The sequence below is a fragment of the Ranitomeya imitator genome, chromosome 4 (assembly GCF_032444005.1).
Source record: "Ranitomeya imitator isolate aRanImi1 chromosome 4, aRanImi1.pri, whole genome shotgun sequence".
NCBI classification, from domain to species: Eukaryota; Metazoa; Chordata; class Amphibia; order Anura; family Dendrobatidae; genus Ranitomeya; species Ranitomeya imitator.
Window position 1 is genome coordinate 38,987,895 of NC_091285.1, and position 18,036 is coordinate 39,005,930.

Consider the following 18,036-nt stretch of genomic DNA (forward strand, 5'->3'; position numbering starts at 1 on the left):
TTTACTCTCAGGATTGTGAGGTCCCACCCCTTTACTCTCAGGATTGTGAGGTCCACTCTTTACTCTCAGGATTGTGAGGTCCCACCCCTTTACTCTCAGGATTGTGGGGTCCCACCCCTTTACTCTCAGGATTGTGAGGTCCCACCCCTTTACTCTCAGGATTGTGAGGTCCCACCCTTTACTCTCAGGATTGTGGGGTCCCACCCCTTTACTCTCAGGATTGTGAGGTCCCACCCTTTACTCTCAGGATTGTGTGGTCCCACCCCTTCACTCTCAGGATTGTGAGGTCCCACCCTTTACTCTCAGGATTGTGAGGTCCCACCCCTTCACTCTCAGGATTGTGAGGTCCCACCCTTTACACTCAGGATTGTGTGGTCCCACCCCTTTACTCTCAGGATTGTGGGGTCCCACCCTTTACTCTCAGGATTGTGAGGTCCCACCCTTTACTCTCAGGATTGTGAGGTCCACACTTCATTCTCAGTATTGTGAGGTCCCACCCTTTACTCTCAGGATTGTGGGGTCCACACTTCATTCTCAGTATTGTGAGGTCCCACCCTTTACTCTCAGGATTGTGAGGTCCACACTTCATTCTCAGTATTGTGAGGTCCCACCCTTTACTCTCAGGATTGTGAGGTCCACACTTCATTCTCAGTATTGTGAGGTCCCACCCTTTACTCTCAGGATTGTGGGGTCCCACCCCTTTACTCTCAGGATTGTGAGGTCCCACCCTTTACTCTCAGGATTGTGTGGTCCCACCCCTTCACTCTCAGGATTGTGGGGTCCCACCCTTCATTCTCAGTATTGTGGGGTCCCACCCTTCATTCTCAGTATTGTGAGGTCCCACCCCTTTACTCTCAGGATTGTGAGGTCCCACCCCTTCACTCTCAGGATTGTGAGGTCCCACCCTTTACACTCAGGATTGTGTGGTCCCACCCCTTTACTCTCAGGATTGTGGGGTCCCACCCTTTACTCTCAGGATTGTGAGGTCCCACCCTTTACTCTCAGGATTGTGAGGTCCACACTTCATTCTCAGTATTGTGAGGTCCCACCCTTTACTCTCAGGATTGTGGGGTCCCACCCCTTTACTCTCAGGATTGTGAGGTCCCACCCTTTACTCTCAGGATTGTGTGGTCCCACCCCTTCACTCTCAGGATTGTGGGGTCCCACCCTTCATTCTCAGTATTGTGGGGTCCCACCCTTCATTCTCAGTATTGTGAGGTCCCACCCCTTTACTCTCAGGATTGTGAGGTCCCACCCCTTCACTCTCAGGATTGTGAGGTCCCACCCCTTTACTCTCAGGATTTTGGGGTCCCACCCCTTTACTCTCAGGATTGTGAGGTCCCACCCCTTTACTCTCAGGATTGTGGGGTCCCACCCCTTTACTCTCAGGATTGTGAGGTCCCACCCTTTACTCTCAGGATTGTGTGGTCCCACCCCTTCACTCTCAGGATTGTGAGGTCCCACCCCTTCACTCTCAGGATTGTGAGGTCCCACCCTTTACTCTCAGGATTGTGAGGTCCACACTTCATTCTCAGTATTGTGAGGTCCCACCCTTTACTCTCAGGATTGTGAGGTCCCACCCCTTCACTCTCAGGATTGTGGGGTCCCACCCTTCATTCTCAGTATTGTGGGGTCCCACCCTTCATTCTCAGTATTGTGAGGTCCCACCCCTTTACTCTCAGGATTGTGAGGTCCCACCCCTTTACTCTCAGGATTGTGGGGGTCCCACCAATCATATAGCGATTTCTTAACCCAGCAATCACTTTATTGGATGGTAATACCCTTTAACAACTTTTTTTTTTCTCAAATACTGGAGGCCGCATTTCTCGCTTTCTTAACTGATCACTAGTACGGTGGTCCCGAGTGCCCATTTGTGACCTCCTATCCCTCTTCTGGTGATCAGGGGGGACCCACTTGTATATATCGACCTTGGTGTTGGTAAATTTGGCGATACATCCCCCGCTCTACTGCTCCCCCCCAGTTTAATGCTTCCTCTCCCTATTCGCAGTCACCACTCTGGACCAGCGCCTCCTGCAGGCCGACTTCCAGCCCATTTGTGCCTCCCAGCTTCACCCCCGCCACAAACATCTCCTAATCAAGCGCTCTCTCCGCTGCCGGGTAGGTTCAGCATTGTCCTAATTTCCAGCCTTTTGTGCCCCCAGGTGGATTGCTTGAATATTATTTTTTTTTTTTTTTTTTCTTCCAGAAATGTGAACATAACCTGAGTAAGCCAGAGTTTAACCCGACCTCTATAAAGTTCAAGATCCAGCTGGTCGCTGTGTAAGTGTCTTGTACAAGTGATCCAGATCTCAGGCCAAGCTTTCATCTTGTCCGACTCCATTATTTTCCCGTAAAATTAAGCCTCCGATCCATCGCTTCCATCGTATAACACGGGGAATTATTTGGTACTTGCACAGTGTGACGGCTTCTCTTTGTGTTTTGTTGCAGGAGTTATGTCCCAGAAGTAAGAATTATGTCCATTCCCAATCTACGTCACATGAAGGTGAGTCACAATGTATCCGTATGTTCAAAAAACATGCAAAAACGTAGGCCCCGATTCATCAAAGCTTTAAAGGATCCTATCCCAATATGTAGTAGGTGTAATAACAATAATATTAGCAAATGCCTCAAATTAGTAATGTAGTATAGTTCTTCTGATTTACTATATCACTTAACCCATGTGCAGGGCACTGCAGTAGCTTAGGTATCCATGGTTACAACCACTAACAGATAACTGTCACCCTGTTGTAACTATGGATACCCAAGCTACTGCAATGCCCTGCACATAAGGTAAGTGACATAGCGAATCAGAAGAACTGTACCACATAACTGATTCGAGAGATTTTCTAATTATTATTATTACATCTACTACATATTGGGATAGGATCTTTGAGATGGGAATACCCCTTTAAGGCCTGAACAAAAGTATTCAAAGTTGGCAAAATTTTTGAGCAACATGAGGCTGTTGAAAAATGTAGTGACTTACGGTGTATTTTTCATGCAGTTTTTGCGAAGTGGGCGTAACTGGGGTGTGACAGGGCTTGTCAGCCTCTCTCATCAAATTGATGACGAGCGGCGGCAATCCATGTGCCACAAATCTTACTCTAGCCACTGACTGGGGTAGGATTTATGGCCCGGTGCAAACGAGGCTCTCGCCACTAGCCTTATTAATGTGCCCCGCGTAATGAACTGGCGTCTCGCCCTCCACCCCACCCCAAAACTGATGAATCGGGGCTCATTTCAGTGGCTGACCTGTATTAAAAGTGGTAAAATATCAGGTTAAATCTTACTTGGGGACACATTTCTGGGTGTTTTTGCCCTGTTTGATACCTGTCATAACATACATTAACGCTTGGTCCAATCACAAGACATTAATGACCTATCCATAGGACGTCGAACACCCCTCTACACATTGAATGGGGCTAATTAACAGCCTAGTGTCCGACCCCCACCAATCTAAGCATCAGCCATCTATATCCAGTAACCGGACAGTCCCTTTAAATTTTACACTGGCCAAATCATAGAGCGGACGTGTCCTACGTTTCTGACCCACACCTGTCTCCAGAACAGACCCTCTGTCTCGTGGCCTTTGTGAATGGAGAGATGATAGTGGGGGGACTCTTATTTTCTATGTATGATTGAATTAACCCTTCTGAATTATCGAGCAGATATTCTAATGTATCGGGTACTAGAGAGAACGGAGTTTCTTTTCCCCACCTATGAAATGTCACCTTTGCTTCCCCCCCAAATTATAAGTGCAGTGCCGAGTTGGACGTTTATGATCAGTATCCAGCCCCCTTCATTGTACATTTTCCATCATTATTATTCCTTTGTATTGCAGGAAAGCCAAGTACTGCTGACCCTGACTAACCCCGTGGAGAACCTGACCCATCTGACGCTCATGCCCTGCGAAGAAGGAGATCCTTATGATATTAACAGCACTGCCAAGGTAACACCTGGCACTGCGCATGCACTTTTTTTCTAGAAAATCTTCTTAAAATAACAATTTTGCCTTAATTCGGTGCTTTGAAATCAAATATATTTTCATCCTAAATCCAAGTATCTTGAGTGCACAGACCAGTGGCACCCCCACAAGTGCTGTTACTTGCGGGGGCACTGCTGGTCTCTGCATACCTGGTGTTTTTTTTTTTTTTTTACAATGCACACTGACAGTGCGCTCTGGTGCCGGCTTATTACTACTGATCTTAGCCAGCGAGAGAGCACACTGTCATTGTGCACACTAGCACATCACTAGCCCAACACCTGACATGGGGCTGGGATTCTCAAAACAAAGTGTCATCAAAAGAAGTTGTGAAAAAAAAAAAAGCAGATGGTGAAGTTAAATAATTTTTAATTATAGTATATTAGAGAATAGTGTGGATTACGGCATTAAATAGATCGGGATTTAGGGTGTTGTATTTCGGACCACCCTTTTTTTAATCTATATACTTAATTGCTCGTTCAGCTTTGTATTTCCTGATATTTTGTGTCCCTAATTATGACCTTTATTACAGGTGATCGTACCAACAAAGGAGCTGGTGCTCGCTGGGAAAGATGCTACTGCCGAATACGACGAACTGGCGGAACCACAGAATTTCCAGGATGACCCGGAGTAAGTCTCTCCTTGAATTGGTGATATTTTCGAGTGATATTAGAAGGGAACAATTTTCTCGTGTGATTAGGGAATAGATTACGGGTTCCATTTTTATTTTCAAGCAGCAGTGACCCAGACTGCTTTCCTGAAGGCCCTGCCAGCAGTATATTTAGTATATACCATTTACGGCGGCCATGTTTGCAGTCCAGTGCTGACAATCTTGTGAGGCCTATCACTGATCTATCCTCAGATGTATCTGTCTGTCAGATCCCTCTATCAGTAATGCAACATTAGAGGATTGTGCTTCCACCTTAGTGGCGGCTCTGGAGTGTAATGAACACTGCTTTCTTTAAGTCGTCCCCTCCCTCTGACCAGTTTTATAAAAGAGATGGAAAAACCCCTTTAAAGTACTGTACACTTTTTATAAAGTGGTTGTATGTTGCTAGGGTATGCCACCTCTTTTTGATTAGTCAGGGTCCGACATCTGGAACTGCCGAGATCATGAAAATTAAGTTTGTGCAGGGATCTGTAGCCATCTTCCTTAACCCCTTCCCGACCTGTGACACAGCGTATGCGTCATGAAAGTCGGTGCCAATCCGACCTGTGAGGCATATGCTGCGTCACAGAATGATCGCGTCCCTGCAGATCGGGTGAAAGGGCTAACTCAAATTTCACCCGACCTGCAGGGACAGGGGGAGTGGTACTTCAGCCCAGATGGGAGGGCTTTGTGGCTACAATTCCTCTGGTTGGCTGTTTTCACTTTCAACAGCCAATCAGAGCAATTTGTAATATTTCACCTATGAAACTTGGTGAAATATTACAATCCAGCCATGGCCGATGCTGCAATATCATCGGCCAAAGCTGGAGACCCCGATCTGCCACCGACTGACAGCGGCATTCTGTTGCCGCCGTCAGTCTTTCCTCCCCTCCGTCCTGTCCTCCGCTGCCCTCCTCTCCCTTCTGCCCCCACCCCCCCCATGCTTACCGAGTCCCGGTGTCCCTCCGTCTTCTCCTATGGGCGCCGCCATCTTCCAAAATCTGACGGCCGGCAGATTCATTCCAGCCAGGTACATTTTGATCACTGTGATCAAAATAAATAAAAATGGTAAATAACCCACCAACCCCCCCCCCCCCCCCCCCCCCTTCATTTATCACCTCCATAGGTAGGGAACATAATAAAATAAAGAAAATATAATTATTTTTATTTGTCCACTAAGGTAAGGGTTGGAATTAGGGTTAGAATTAGGCCATGTGCACACTGTGCAGATTTGGCTGCAGATCCACAGCGGATTGGCCACTGTGGATTTGTGGCAGTTTTCCATCACGTTTACAGTACCATGTAAACCTATGTAAAGCCAAATCCGCTGTGCCCATGGTGCGGAAAATACCGCTCGGTGTTTTCCACAGCATGTCGATTCTTTGTGTGGATTCCGCAGCGTTTTACACCTGTTCCTGTGTAGCAATCCGCAGGTGACATTTGCACAAAAAACACTGGAAATCCGCAGGTAAAACGCAGTGCGTTTTACATGCGGATTTTTCAAAAACGGTGCAGAAAAATCCGCACACAAATCCGCAACGTGGGCACATAGCCTTAGGGTTGGAATTAGGGTTAAGATTAGGGTTAGGGGTGTGTTGGGATTAGGGATAGGCTTGTGGTTAGTGTTCTTGTTAGGGTTGGGATTAGGGTTAGGGGTGTGCTGGGGTTACTGTTGGAGTTAGAATTGAGGGGTTTCCACTGTTTAGGCACATCAGGGGTCTCCAAACGCAATATGGCGTCACCATTGATTCTAGCCAATCTCGTATTCAAAAAGTCAAATGGTGCTCCCTCACTTCCGAGCCTTGACTTGTGCCCAAACAGTGATTTACTCCCATATATGGGCTACCTGCATATTCAGGACAAACTGTACAACTTTTGGGGTTTAATTTCTCCTGTTACCCTTGTGAAAATAAAAAATTACGGGGTAAAAAAAATAATTTTTGAGGAAAGAAAAATGATTTTTTTTTATTTTCACGGCTCTCCGTCATAAACTTCTGTGAAGCACTTGGGGGTTCAAAGTTCTCACAACTCATCTAGATAAGTTCCTTGGGGGGTCTAGTTTCCAATATGGGGTCACTTGTGGTGGGTTTCTACTGTTTAGGCACATCAGGGGTTCCTCAAACGCAACGTGACGCCCGCAGACCAAAACGTTGCTACTTCCTTTCCGAACCTTGCCGTGTGCCCAAACAGTGGTTTACCCCCACATGTGAGGTATCGGTGTACTCAGGAGAAATTGCTCAACAAATTTTAGTATCCATTTTATCCTGTTATCCATGTGAAAATGAAAAAATTGAGGCTAAAATACTTTTTTGTGAAGAAAAAGTACTTTTTCATTTTTACGGATCAATTTGTGAATCACCTGGGGGTTTAAAGTGCTCACTATGCATCTAGATAAGTTCCTTGGAGGGTCTAGTTTCCAAAATGGGGTCACTTGTGGGGGAAACTCCAATGTTTAGGCACACGGGGGCTCTCCAAACGCGACATGGTGTCCGCTAAAGGTTGGAGCCAATTTTTCATTCAAAACGTCAAATGGCGCTCCTTTCCTTCCGAGCCCTGCCGTGCGCCCAAACAGTGGTTCCCCCCCACATATGGGGTATCGGCGTACTCAGGACAAATTGGACAACAACGTTTGGGGTCCAGTTTCTCCTTTTACCCTTGGGTAAAAGATTATTTTTGGGACTAAAAAGTTAAGTGTTCATTTTTTCCTTCCATGTTGCTTCTGCTGCTGTGAAACACCTGAAGGGTTAATAAACTTCTTGAATGTAACATAGTAACATAGTTATTAAGGTTGAAGGAAGACTTTAAGTCCATCTAGTTCAACCCATAACCTAACATGCTCTAACATGTTGATCCAGAGGAAGGCAAAAAAAACCCATGTGGCAAATAGTAAGCTCCACCTTGGGGAAAAAAATTCCTTCCCGACTCCACATACGGCAATCAGACTAGTTCCCTGGATCAACACCCTATCAAGGAATCTAGTGTATATATCCTGTAAAATTATACTTTTCCAGAAAGGTATCCAGTCCCCTCTTAAATTTAAGTAATGAATCACTCATTACAACATCATACGGCAGAGAGTTCCGTAGTCTCACTGCTCTTACAGTAAAGAATCCGCATCTGTTATTATGCCTAAACCTTCTTTCCTCCAGACGTAGAGGATGCCCCCTTGTCCCTTTCTTAGGTCTATGATTAAAAAGATCATCAGAAAGGTCTTTGTACTGTCCCCTCATATATTTATACATTAACATAAGATCACCCCTTAGTCTTCGTTTTTCCAAACTAAATAGCCCCAAGTGTAATAACCTATCTTGGTATTGCAGACCTCCCAGTCCTCTAATAACCTTGGTCGCTCTTCTCTGCACCCGCTCCAGTTCAGCTATGTCTTTCTTGTACACCGGAGACCAGAACTGTGCACAGTATTCTAAGTGTGGTCGAACTAGTGACTTGTATAGAGGTAAAATTATGTTCTCCTCATGAGCATCTATGCCTCTTTTAATGCATCCCATTATTTTATTTGCCTTTGTAGCAGCTGCCTGACACAGGCCACTAAATGTGAGTTTGTCATCCACCCATACTCCCAGGTTTTTTTCATTGACGGTTTTGCCCAGAGTTTTAGAATTAAGCACATAATTATACATCTTATTACTTCTACCCAAGTGCATGACCTTACATTTATCCCCATTAAAGCTCATTTGCCATTTATCAGCCCAAGCTTCTAGTTTACATAAATCATCCTGTAATATAAAATTGTCCTCCTGTATTGATTACCCTGCAGAGTTTAGTGTCATCTACAAATATTGAAATTCTACTCTGAATGCCCCCTACAAGATCATTAATAAATATGTTAAAAAGAAGAGGACCCAATACTGACCCCTGTGGTACCCCACTGCTAACCGCTACCCAGTCCGAGTGTGCTCCATTAATAACCACCCTTTGTTTCCTATCCCTGAGCCAGCTCTCAACCCACTTGCACATATTTTCCCCTATCCCCATTATTCTCATTTTATGTATCAACCTTTTGTGCGGCACAGTATCAAAAGCTTTTGAAAAGTCCATATACACTACATCCACTGGGTTCCCTTGGTCCAGTCCGGAACTTACCTCTTCATAGAAGCTGATCAGATTAGTCTGACATGAACGGTCCCTAGTAAACCCGTGCTGATACTGGGTCATGAGGTTATTCCTCTTCAGATACTCCTGCATAAAAATGATACCTTATTTGTAGAGATCCAATGTGCCAGGCATGAGAAATCTAGTGTAGAAACCGTATGCAAATCGGGCTGGAAGTGCTCTGGGGGCGTGTCATGTTACTCTGGCTGCCACGCCCCCAGTACACTTGTATATGGGTTCTACTCTAGATTTCTCAGGAATGCCACATCGGATCTCTACTAATAAGGTATCTTTTTAATTGGGGGACATGTGGGGGCGTGTCCTAGCTGGCCATGTGAGTGGAAGCAGGGAAGAGTGCTCCTGCTGCCAGAAGGACAAAAATCCTGCTTTAACCCCGATTTTCGGGTAAACTCACCTAAATCCGGCTGGCTGACGGTCCGGAGAGTGCAGCTGTGCGGAGCGGCGGGTCCGGAGTCGGCAGCGATGACCAGGAGGCGGCAGAAAGACGCTGGCACCAGCGATGCAGGAGCCGGCCAAGATGGTACCGATGCTAGGGAGGACGCCGAGAAGGAGAACGCCGCATGTCAGCGGCGCATGGAGGTGGCCGCAAGGCTGCAGCAGTATGCCAGAGTGGAGGCTGCTGAGGAGGCAGAACCAGGATCTGGAGCTGGAGCTGACCAGGAGGAGGAGGAAGCAAGCACGACTGAGCAGCATGAGGTACAGAGGGGGAAAGAAGGAGGCAGCATGGCTGGGGCTAGTGGGGGACCTGAAGCCATATCACAGGGAGAGGAGCCGACTCTTAGGGATGTTATCACACTGATCTCCTAGTGCCAGCAATCCCTGAACTCCTTGGCCCAGCAGATGCAGGAAGTTAAAGGGGACACGGCACAGATTAATGCGGCTCTGCAGAAAATGGACAAACGTATAGGAGTGGTGGAGGAGAGGGTGAGCACGGCAGAAGATCACATAGTTAAGCTCCAAAAAGCTGAAAAGAAGTTTGCCCGAGCTCGCTGCCAAAAATGAGGATCTGGAAAATAGATCCAGAAGGAATAACATACGTATAGTGGGGCTGCCTGAAAAGACTGAGGGGAGAAATCCCACAGAATTTGTTGAAAACTGGCTGCTGGAGAAGATTGGGAGCACAGTGTTGACAAAAGTTTTTGCTGTTGAACGTGCTCATAGGGTCCCGCCGCAGCCCCCTGCCCCAGGAGCGAATCCCCGTACCATGCTTGCTAAAATACTCAATTAGGCTACGTTCACACTAGCGTTGTGCGCCGCTGCTTCGGCGGCACAACGCACGCAAAAACACGGCAAAACGCACGCAAAAACGCTGCGTTTTGCGACGCATGCATCGTTTTTTGCCGAAAATCGGACGCAAGAAAAATGCAACTTGTTGCGTCTTCTTGGTCCGACGCTTGCGGCAGAAAAGACGCATGCGTCGCACAACGCAACAAACAAAAACGCATGCGTCCCCCATGTAAAATATAGGGGCGCATGACGCGTGCGTCGCCGCTGCGTCGCCCGACGCTAACCCGACGCACACTAGCATAACGCTAGTGTGAACGTAGCCTTACAGGGACAGAGACATTATCCTTAGAAAGGCTAGAGAGATGGAGGATCTGACGGCTGGAGGTCAAAAAATCGCCATTTATCCGGATTATTCCGCTGCGGTTCAGAAGCAGCGGATGAAGTTTACTGGAGTCAAGCGGCGACTGAGGGAGCTGGGACTGCAGTACTCAGTGATGTTTCCCGCCAAGCTGAGACTGGTGGCTTTTAATAAGACCCACTTTTTCCTGACACCGGAGGACGCTACCCAGTGGCTTGATACTCATGAGAAAAAACTTAAGGGAATGGGCGACTGACATTTCGGCGAGATCCAGTTGGGATTTGTTTTCTCTGTCGATGGAGGAGAGTTCTGCGCTCGTTAGCAATGGTTAAAGAGTTGAGCAACTGTTGGGGGTTTTGCTGGGCCATATTGAAGGAATGGCCGGAGGGGACAGTACCAACTACTAAGTACGGGGGAGGAGGGTTATGCTGGGTACTGTGAACTGGTTTGGTACTTTTTCTATATGTTAATATAAGTTGAAATGTTAAGATACAATAAAGTGAAAGTTGGGGGGGGGAAATTGTGATTGCTATAGCAGCGGGACGCGAATGGAGAGGGTTAAGTAAGGGAGAGTGTTCGCAGTGGGCAGTGGAGCCCCACTCTTGATGAGAGGAAGAATGCGTTATATTGGGGGGGTTAGGGGGGCAAGTTGGGAGGGGGTAGGAGGGTTGGGGCAGCTCATACTTGGTAAATTGGATACTATGAGAAATGATGAGCCACATGATGGGAGATTGTATTAAAATATTGAGTTGGAATGTGAGAGGTCTGGCGGATAAAACACGGCGGGCGGCAAGTCTGCAGTATGTCCGAGAACAGAAAGTCTCAATGATATGTGTGTTAGAGACACATTTAGTGCGGGAGAGGGTAAACATATTGAATAGGCGCTGGATACAGAGGGCGTATCATTCTACTTTCTCGACGTATTCTAGGGGTGTGTCTGTGTTAATACCTGCGGGGGTGCAGTATGAGGAGGTAATGGTAAAAGAGGATGTCGATGGTCAGTATGTGGTGGTGAAATGTAAAATAAATGGAGTGTTGATGTGTATAGCGGCAATGTATATTCCGCCCCCATACTCAAGCAAGAAGATGAGAGGTGCTGGAGAGGGTAGAGCGTTGGGGACCGTTACCATCTCTAATTATTGGCGATCTTAATAATATCTGTGATGACTTTTGGGACAAAAACAAAAATCCCCAGAATAGAACAGGGGGACATATCACTACGTTTGAGACCTATGTCCGGGAAGTAGGTATGATTGATTTATGGAGAGTTAGACATATTGGGGAAAGGACGTATTCATGCTACTCGCCAGCTCATAGTACTTTGTCTAGGATTGACTTGGCGCTGGGTAACGGTTTACTGGACACGATGGTAGGGGAGGTGAGATATTTGCCTAGGGCTCTTTCAGACCATAGTCCAGTTGAGGTGGAATTTCGGCCGGTGAGGACACGGATCGGGAGCGCGAAGGAGTGGAAGATTCACCCTAATTGGCTACACAGTATGGACTTGGAAAAGATAAAGAAGGAGTTGGTGGAATTTTTTGAGATTAACGAGGGAAGTGTAGATGTTCTTACAGTGTGGGAAGCCATGAAGGCGTGCTTGAGGGGACTGCTGTTCACGGATATTAGCAGGTGTAAGAGGATATCGAGAGAGGCAGAGAGGTTGGCGGTTGAAGGGCTGAGGATAGCCGAGGATGAGATGGTAATAGCGGGTACTCCGGAAGCTGGGAGGAGGCTAAAGGCAGCTCAGAGTCAGTTGGAGGAGGTATTGCTCGGTAAGGCTGAAAGGAAGAGGGAATTCATGAATCTGGCTTTTTACCAGGAGGGCGAATCTGTGGGTCATTTGCTATCGATGGTGGCTTCTGCCCAGAGAAACACTTCCTTTGTTCATTCTTTGGTATCGGGGAGCGGTGTGGCTGTCTCTGAGACTTCAGAGATTTTGGACATTTTTGCGGATTTTTATGCGGACTTATATTCCTCTCAGGTAGATGGGTCGGTGGAGGACACGGTGGCGTTCCTTGAGGAATTGGAGCTCCCAAGGCTGAGTGACATAGATAGAGAAGATTTGGAAGCTCCCATCACGGAGGAGGAGTTGGGTCGGGTACTGCAGTCTATGGCTAATGGGAAGGCACCTGGCGTAGATGGATTTCCTGCTGAAATTTATAAAAACTGTGGGGAAGTGCTGATCCCTAAATTAAGGGTACTTCTGGAGGAGGCTAGGAGTGGCGGTCGTCTACTGGCATCTATGCGGGAGGCCATAATAGTGGTGATTCCTAAGGAGGGGAAGGACCCTACACAACCGGATTCATATCGGCCAATCTCCTTGCTTACTACAGACGTTAAACTTCTGGCTAAGGTGTTGGCGATGAGGTTGACAAGTGTTATTTCCAGCCTGGTGCACTCAGACCAGTCCGGCTTTATGCCTGATCGGTCCACTGCGATCAACTTACGAAGGCTGTATATGAATTTGCAACTCAGATCCGACAACTGTGGCCAGAGAGTTATTGCATCTTTAGACGCTCATGAGGCGTTCGATAGTGTGGAGTGGGGATATCTCTGGCAGGTGCTCCGGAGTATGTGGTTTGGACCACAGTTCATATCCTGGATTCGACTGATGCACTCGATGCCGATGGTTAGGGTAAATGGGGAGTTATCACGGACCATACAACTGGCTAGAGGGACGAGACAGGGGTGTCCGCTCTCTCCTCTTTTGTTTGCTCTGGCTGTCAAACCACTGGCTGCTAAGCTTCGACGGTCTGATGAGGTGACTGGGTTTAAATATGGGATGATTGAAGAAAGGGTGGCGTTGTATGCGGATGACATTCTGCTCTTTCTGGCTGACCCGGATACGTCCTTGGAGGGAGCCATTGGGATTATTGAGCGTTTCGGATCGGTGTCGGGACTTGGGATAAACTGGAGTAAGTCTGTCTTGTTTAAGGTGGATGATGATGGTGGGGAGCCACTGGAGGATGGGCGATTGGAGGTGACTAGCCAATTTAAGTACCTTGGAATATGGGTATCTATGCCTGTTACTGACTATATACATAGAAATCTGACTCCAATCTTAGGTGTTGTTAAAGCGAAAGCGGATGCTTGGCTTAAACTGCATTTATCTGTGGTAGGTAGGGTGAATCTTAGTAAAATGATTTTGATGCCAAAAATACTGTATATTCTTCATAATGCGCCAGTTTGGATACCACGCGGGAGATTTAGACAGATTAACTCTCTGTTCAGGAATTTGATATGGGGGAGACAGCATCCGCGTATCAAACTGGAGACACTTCAGCGACCCAAGGAAGATGGGGGATTGGCATTGCCTAACCCTGAAATATATTTTCCTGCAGCCCAGAGTCAGCATTTTAAAAGGCTGGGCGCATGAAGGGTCATCGGGGGCGGTACAGCGGCTGATGGAAGTGGTGACAAAAAGAAGGCCAGTGGTACAATGTTTGGAGGATGGATCCCTGGGGGCTCTGGGGAAATTATACCCAACTGTGTTGTTGATACGCAGGCTGTGGGGTAGGCTGAGACATATACGGGGGGGTCACGGATTTGACTAGATTCTCACCGCTATGGCATAACAGCAACTTACAGGAGTTTGAGGCATTGGGGGTACTGACAGAATGGCAAGTCAAAGGGATTCAATACGTGTATCAAATAATTGAGCGAGGTGAATTGAAATCATTTTCCCAATTACAGGCGGAATTTGGTCTTGGGACTGTGGGGGAATTTCAGTATTTGCGGATGAGGCATGCTTTTGGAGCTCAGAGTAGAAACGGAGGTATTGGAATTCAGAGGGATATAGTACTGGAGTATGTGTGTAATGAAGGGACTACTGGGGGAGTCATATCTACTTTGTATAAAGATCTGTTGCACACTTTCCTATTGGGGTTTCCAATAATGGCGAGAGCTAAGTGGGAGAGGGATCTGGGTCCAATGGAGAATGAGACTTGGGAGTCGGTGCTAGAATGGGTCCCACGATTGTCACTGAGTGAACCGTATAGACTGTCACTTCAGCTTTGTATTGAAAATGAGAATGTAACATGTCATTTATCTTGTTATTCTTAATAAAAATTTATTTGAATCAAAAAAATTGGGGGACATGTGCCCACCCAGCCATGCTGTATAAAAACATGCTGACAGGTTCCCTTTTAAAGGGATGATTTCAGAAAAGTTTCTGGTGTAATCTGCAATACGTTACTCACTCTCCCTGGGCCGGCGCTGATGAAAATGATACCTTGTTTGTAGATATCCGATGTGCCAGGCCTGAGAAATCTAGTGTCGAAACCATATGGTCTGCTTTTGCTCCAGTTTCTGTTGATTGTCTGCAGCGCTGCAGACAGTCGGTAGGCCAATTTTCTAATAAGTTTCCTCTCTCCTCCAGCGTTGTCGCCTTCAGGAAAGCTAACAAAGTCGGGGTGTTCATCAAGGTGACTCCTCTGCAAGAAAAAGGAAAGGTGATCGTCAGCTTTAAGCTAAAGCACGACTTCAGAAACCAGCCCACCCCCATCCGACCGACAGAAGAGGGCGAGCCCGGCTCCGAGGCGGTGTGGCTGGCTCATCACGTGGAGCTCGACCTGGGACCGGTGGTCCCTGCCGCCCCTTAGACCCCATGCGTCTTGGTTCCTGCACAGGAACATGTCACTAGAAGCATGGGCCTTTCCACCTGGAGACCAAAGTGCGGAGAATAAGCTGCTTAATGCACTTGTACTGAAGGTTTGTGGACATTTGTGCCTACGAGGCGGTGACTTGTGGGAAAGCTCTTCTGGTGGTCTCTCTGTGATCCCCCCCCTAAACACTGGACGTAAAGGCAAACTAGGTATGAAACACGCATGTAAACCTAGGAGACCCCGTAACAAGTCTGAGTCCACTAACAGTGTATAGGAAACTGATTACACGTGCGAAACGGCATCATTGCTGATAGGATTTGTTCTCAGCAGTAGTTTTTATTTGTGGTTTTTGGGGGGCCATCTACTATATGATACATTATGTTACAGAGAAAGAAGATGGGGGAAGAGGATCTTTTTTTTTTTTTTTTTTTTTAAAGGGGAGTTCCTCTAATTACTTTCCTTCACTGAATTGTGGTTGCATGTCCATCTGTAGCCTGCAGGTGTCACCGTTGCTCTGTCTTCTTGGCTATGTACTGGAAATGGTGGCGTTTTCCCCAGTCCTTCATGGCGAATACTTGTCTTCTCTGTGTGAGAGGATAAGAGGTTGCTACCATATAAAAAGTTAATGCACATCATCATTTTTGAGGGTGACGTGGCATAGTGATCCCTTTAAATTGCCATGGACCCCAATCTAAATCCCCAGATCCCGAAAACCATTAAAATACATTTCCACTTTTTCAACCAGTTTGTATTGCTTCAGTGCAAATGTTCTTGACTAATTACCTCCTACCATCTTGTGGCTGCAGCTCCTAGGCAGAGCCATGCATCTCCATGGCAACCAGCCACAACACTACATACTTCCGTCCATCTATTCACTACCCGTTTGCTAATTTACCAAATGCATGCTAGCAAAGGCCTCCATACACATTAGACTAAAGTCACCTGAACCCACCTATATCGACACTGTCTATGGGGGCGCCAGGTGTTTGATCGTTGAGGAAGATGTTGATTGGATAGGTCCAATTTCGGACTGCGGATTGCATTGTTCTCCTGGATAAGTCACCAGCAGAGACGTCTGACGGCGGTCAGTTGAACAATCGGCTATTTAGTGAGTACGGCCGCCTTAAAAAGTAGGGTACTGATGGATAGCAATAACCACAGTATCGGCCTACACAACCATCGTTTGTACTTGGTTACAATGGCAATACATGGCTCTGTATAGGAGCTGAAGACTCAAAACGGCAGGGTATTAAGATCCGGTAACGTGCATGTAACCCTGGTCTGGGTTCATCTTCAGCAGTCTGTTTCACGCTGAATAAGCGGCTTGGGTGCTACCTCCATAGTCAGGGTTAACATGAGTCCTGGTCTTACTGGTTGCTCTTGGTGTATAGCGATAGAAGAGATGCTGACTCCTCGTACTCAATAAGCCTAAATAATCTTCATCAAAAACTGAGCTAATTCCCATTTTGGGCCGAGGTTGATGATGCACGGAGGGGCCACGCGTGTATGAATGCATCGATAACCTGACCTCTTTAACACTGGGGGCGAAGCACGACTATTGATTTGCCAATCGGCAGAAGTAGGTTGTGGTTGGTCTGTACCTGTCGAAGACTAATAGACTGGGGAAGCACAGCAGATCTAGATCACCAAGAGATAAGCTACCAAGTATTATGTAATGTCTTACGGCCACTTTGATCCTTAGTAGGAAGCTTTTAATCGAGACCGTTTGCATTGTAGCAACACAAAATGGTTGTAATGGTGAACATGCCTTTAACACATGCGTGGAGACTTCTGCAGCCTGAGATCTCAGGATTCTCCATTGATATGTATAAGGCTGCGGTCGCCTGCCTGAGATCCTTGTACCAATCGTTTAAGGGTCTCGTGACTCAACAACCATGTGACACAGTCCTTAGTGATTCCACCATATCTCCCATTGAGGTCCCTAATTTTTTACCCTATGGTCCCTCTCAATACACCATAAGTGACTGCTCGACCAATCACTGGCTTGCAGTGGTGAGCAGCCTTGGCCAGTGATTGGCTGCTGCTGGTCAGGATGTCATTGCGGCAGTAGGGAGTAGACACTGCAGAGAACAAGGCAGGTTTGAGTATTTTTTTTTTTGTAAGGGAATCTGTCAGCATGTTTTTGCTATTTAATCTGAGAACATTATAATGTAGAACAAGAGACCCTGATTCCAGCAATGTATCACTTACTACTCTGTTTTTTGCAGTTTCAATACAATCCGTGTTTTATCAGCAGGAGATTATCACTACAGGACTAGCTGCCTCCTAGTCCAACCCCACCCCCATCACCTAAAGCAGCCAATCAGTGGTGTGGGCGGGGTTTCACACAGCCCAGCATTTCGGGATCTGCCGCAGAGAAAACTGGGATTCTATCACAACTTCCGCACCCAGTAAACTAAGTGATACATCGCTGGAATCAGGGTCTCGGCCCCTACATCATGCTGATCTCAGGTTATATATCAAAAGCCTGCTAACGGATTCCATTTAATTTGTTTTAAATTTTACGCAAAGGACATTTTGAAGTGAACTACCCCATTAAGCATTGAAATTATTTTTTACCTTCAGTTTTTGATCCATTCTGTTAGTGACTCCACACAAAAAAGTGATCCAATAATAAGTTATTAGTCTCGCACCAACCTTTTCGTATTACTACATTTCCATCCAGGAAGCAGCACAGATACGTTCTTCACTTTTGCCTTAAACATTTTATTTAATGCATTGTTTTCTTGTATGATGTATAGCATGTGACATTTTTTTTATTTTATTTTTTTTGTTTGCGTGGCAAACACTAAATACATCAATACATTATGTGATACAACATATGTTACTGATGTCACAGTGATGGGTTACATACTTGTTTTTTTCACATTCTACTAAGGCTCTTGCTACGTATGGTCTTGTGATGACTGCGGTCGGTCACTATAGCTGATGGGAACACTTCCATTGCACTGATGTGACAACTTTTTTCCTTTTCCCGGTCTCTAAATTGGTTAAGATTGGAAAAATATGGCTGATATTCGCCAATCTTGTCCATAAGGCTTCATTGGTGCCCCATGGGGTTTGC

At 46.5% G+C, this 18,036-nt stretch overlaps 1 protein-coding gene across 2 annotated transcripts in view; it reads left to right on the forward strand.

The window, feature by feature from the left end:
- Nucleotides 1–18,036, forward strand: part of DCTN4 (dynactin subunit 4) — a 34,053-nt gene that overhangs the window by 13,979 nt on the left and 2,038 nt on the right. For both annotated transcript variants that reach the window (XM_069763559.1, XM_069763560.1), the window contains 6 exons: nucleotides 2,009–2,118; nucleotides 2,207–2,280; nucleotides 2,449–2,503; nucleotides 3,842–3,949; nucleotides 4,515–4,612; nucleotides 14,726–18,036. The exon at nucleotides 14,726–18,036 is cut by the window's right edge and continues 2,038 nt beyond it. In XM_069763559.1, coding sequence (XP_069619660.1) covers nucleotides 2,009–2,118; nucleotides 2,207–2,280; nucleotides 2,449–2,503; nucleotides 3,842–3,949; nucleotides 4,515–4,612; nucleotides 14,726–14,948 — 668 coding nt within the window. In that variant the 3' untranslated portion in view covers nucleotides 14,949–18,036. The remainder of the gene's footprint in view (nucleotides 1–2,008; nucleotides 2,119–2,206; nucleotides 2,281–2,448; nucleotides 2,504–3,841; nucleotides 3,950–4,514; nucleotides 4,613–14,725) is intronic.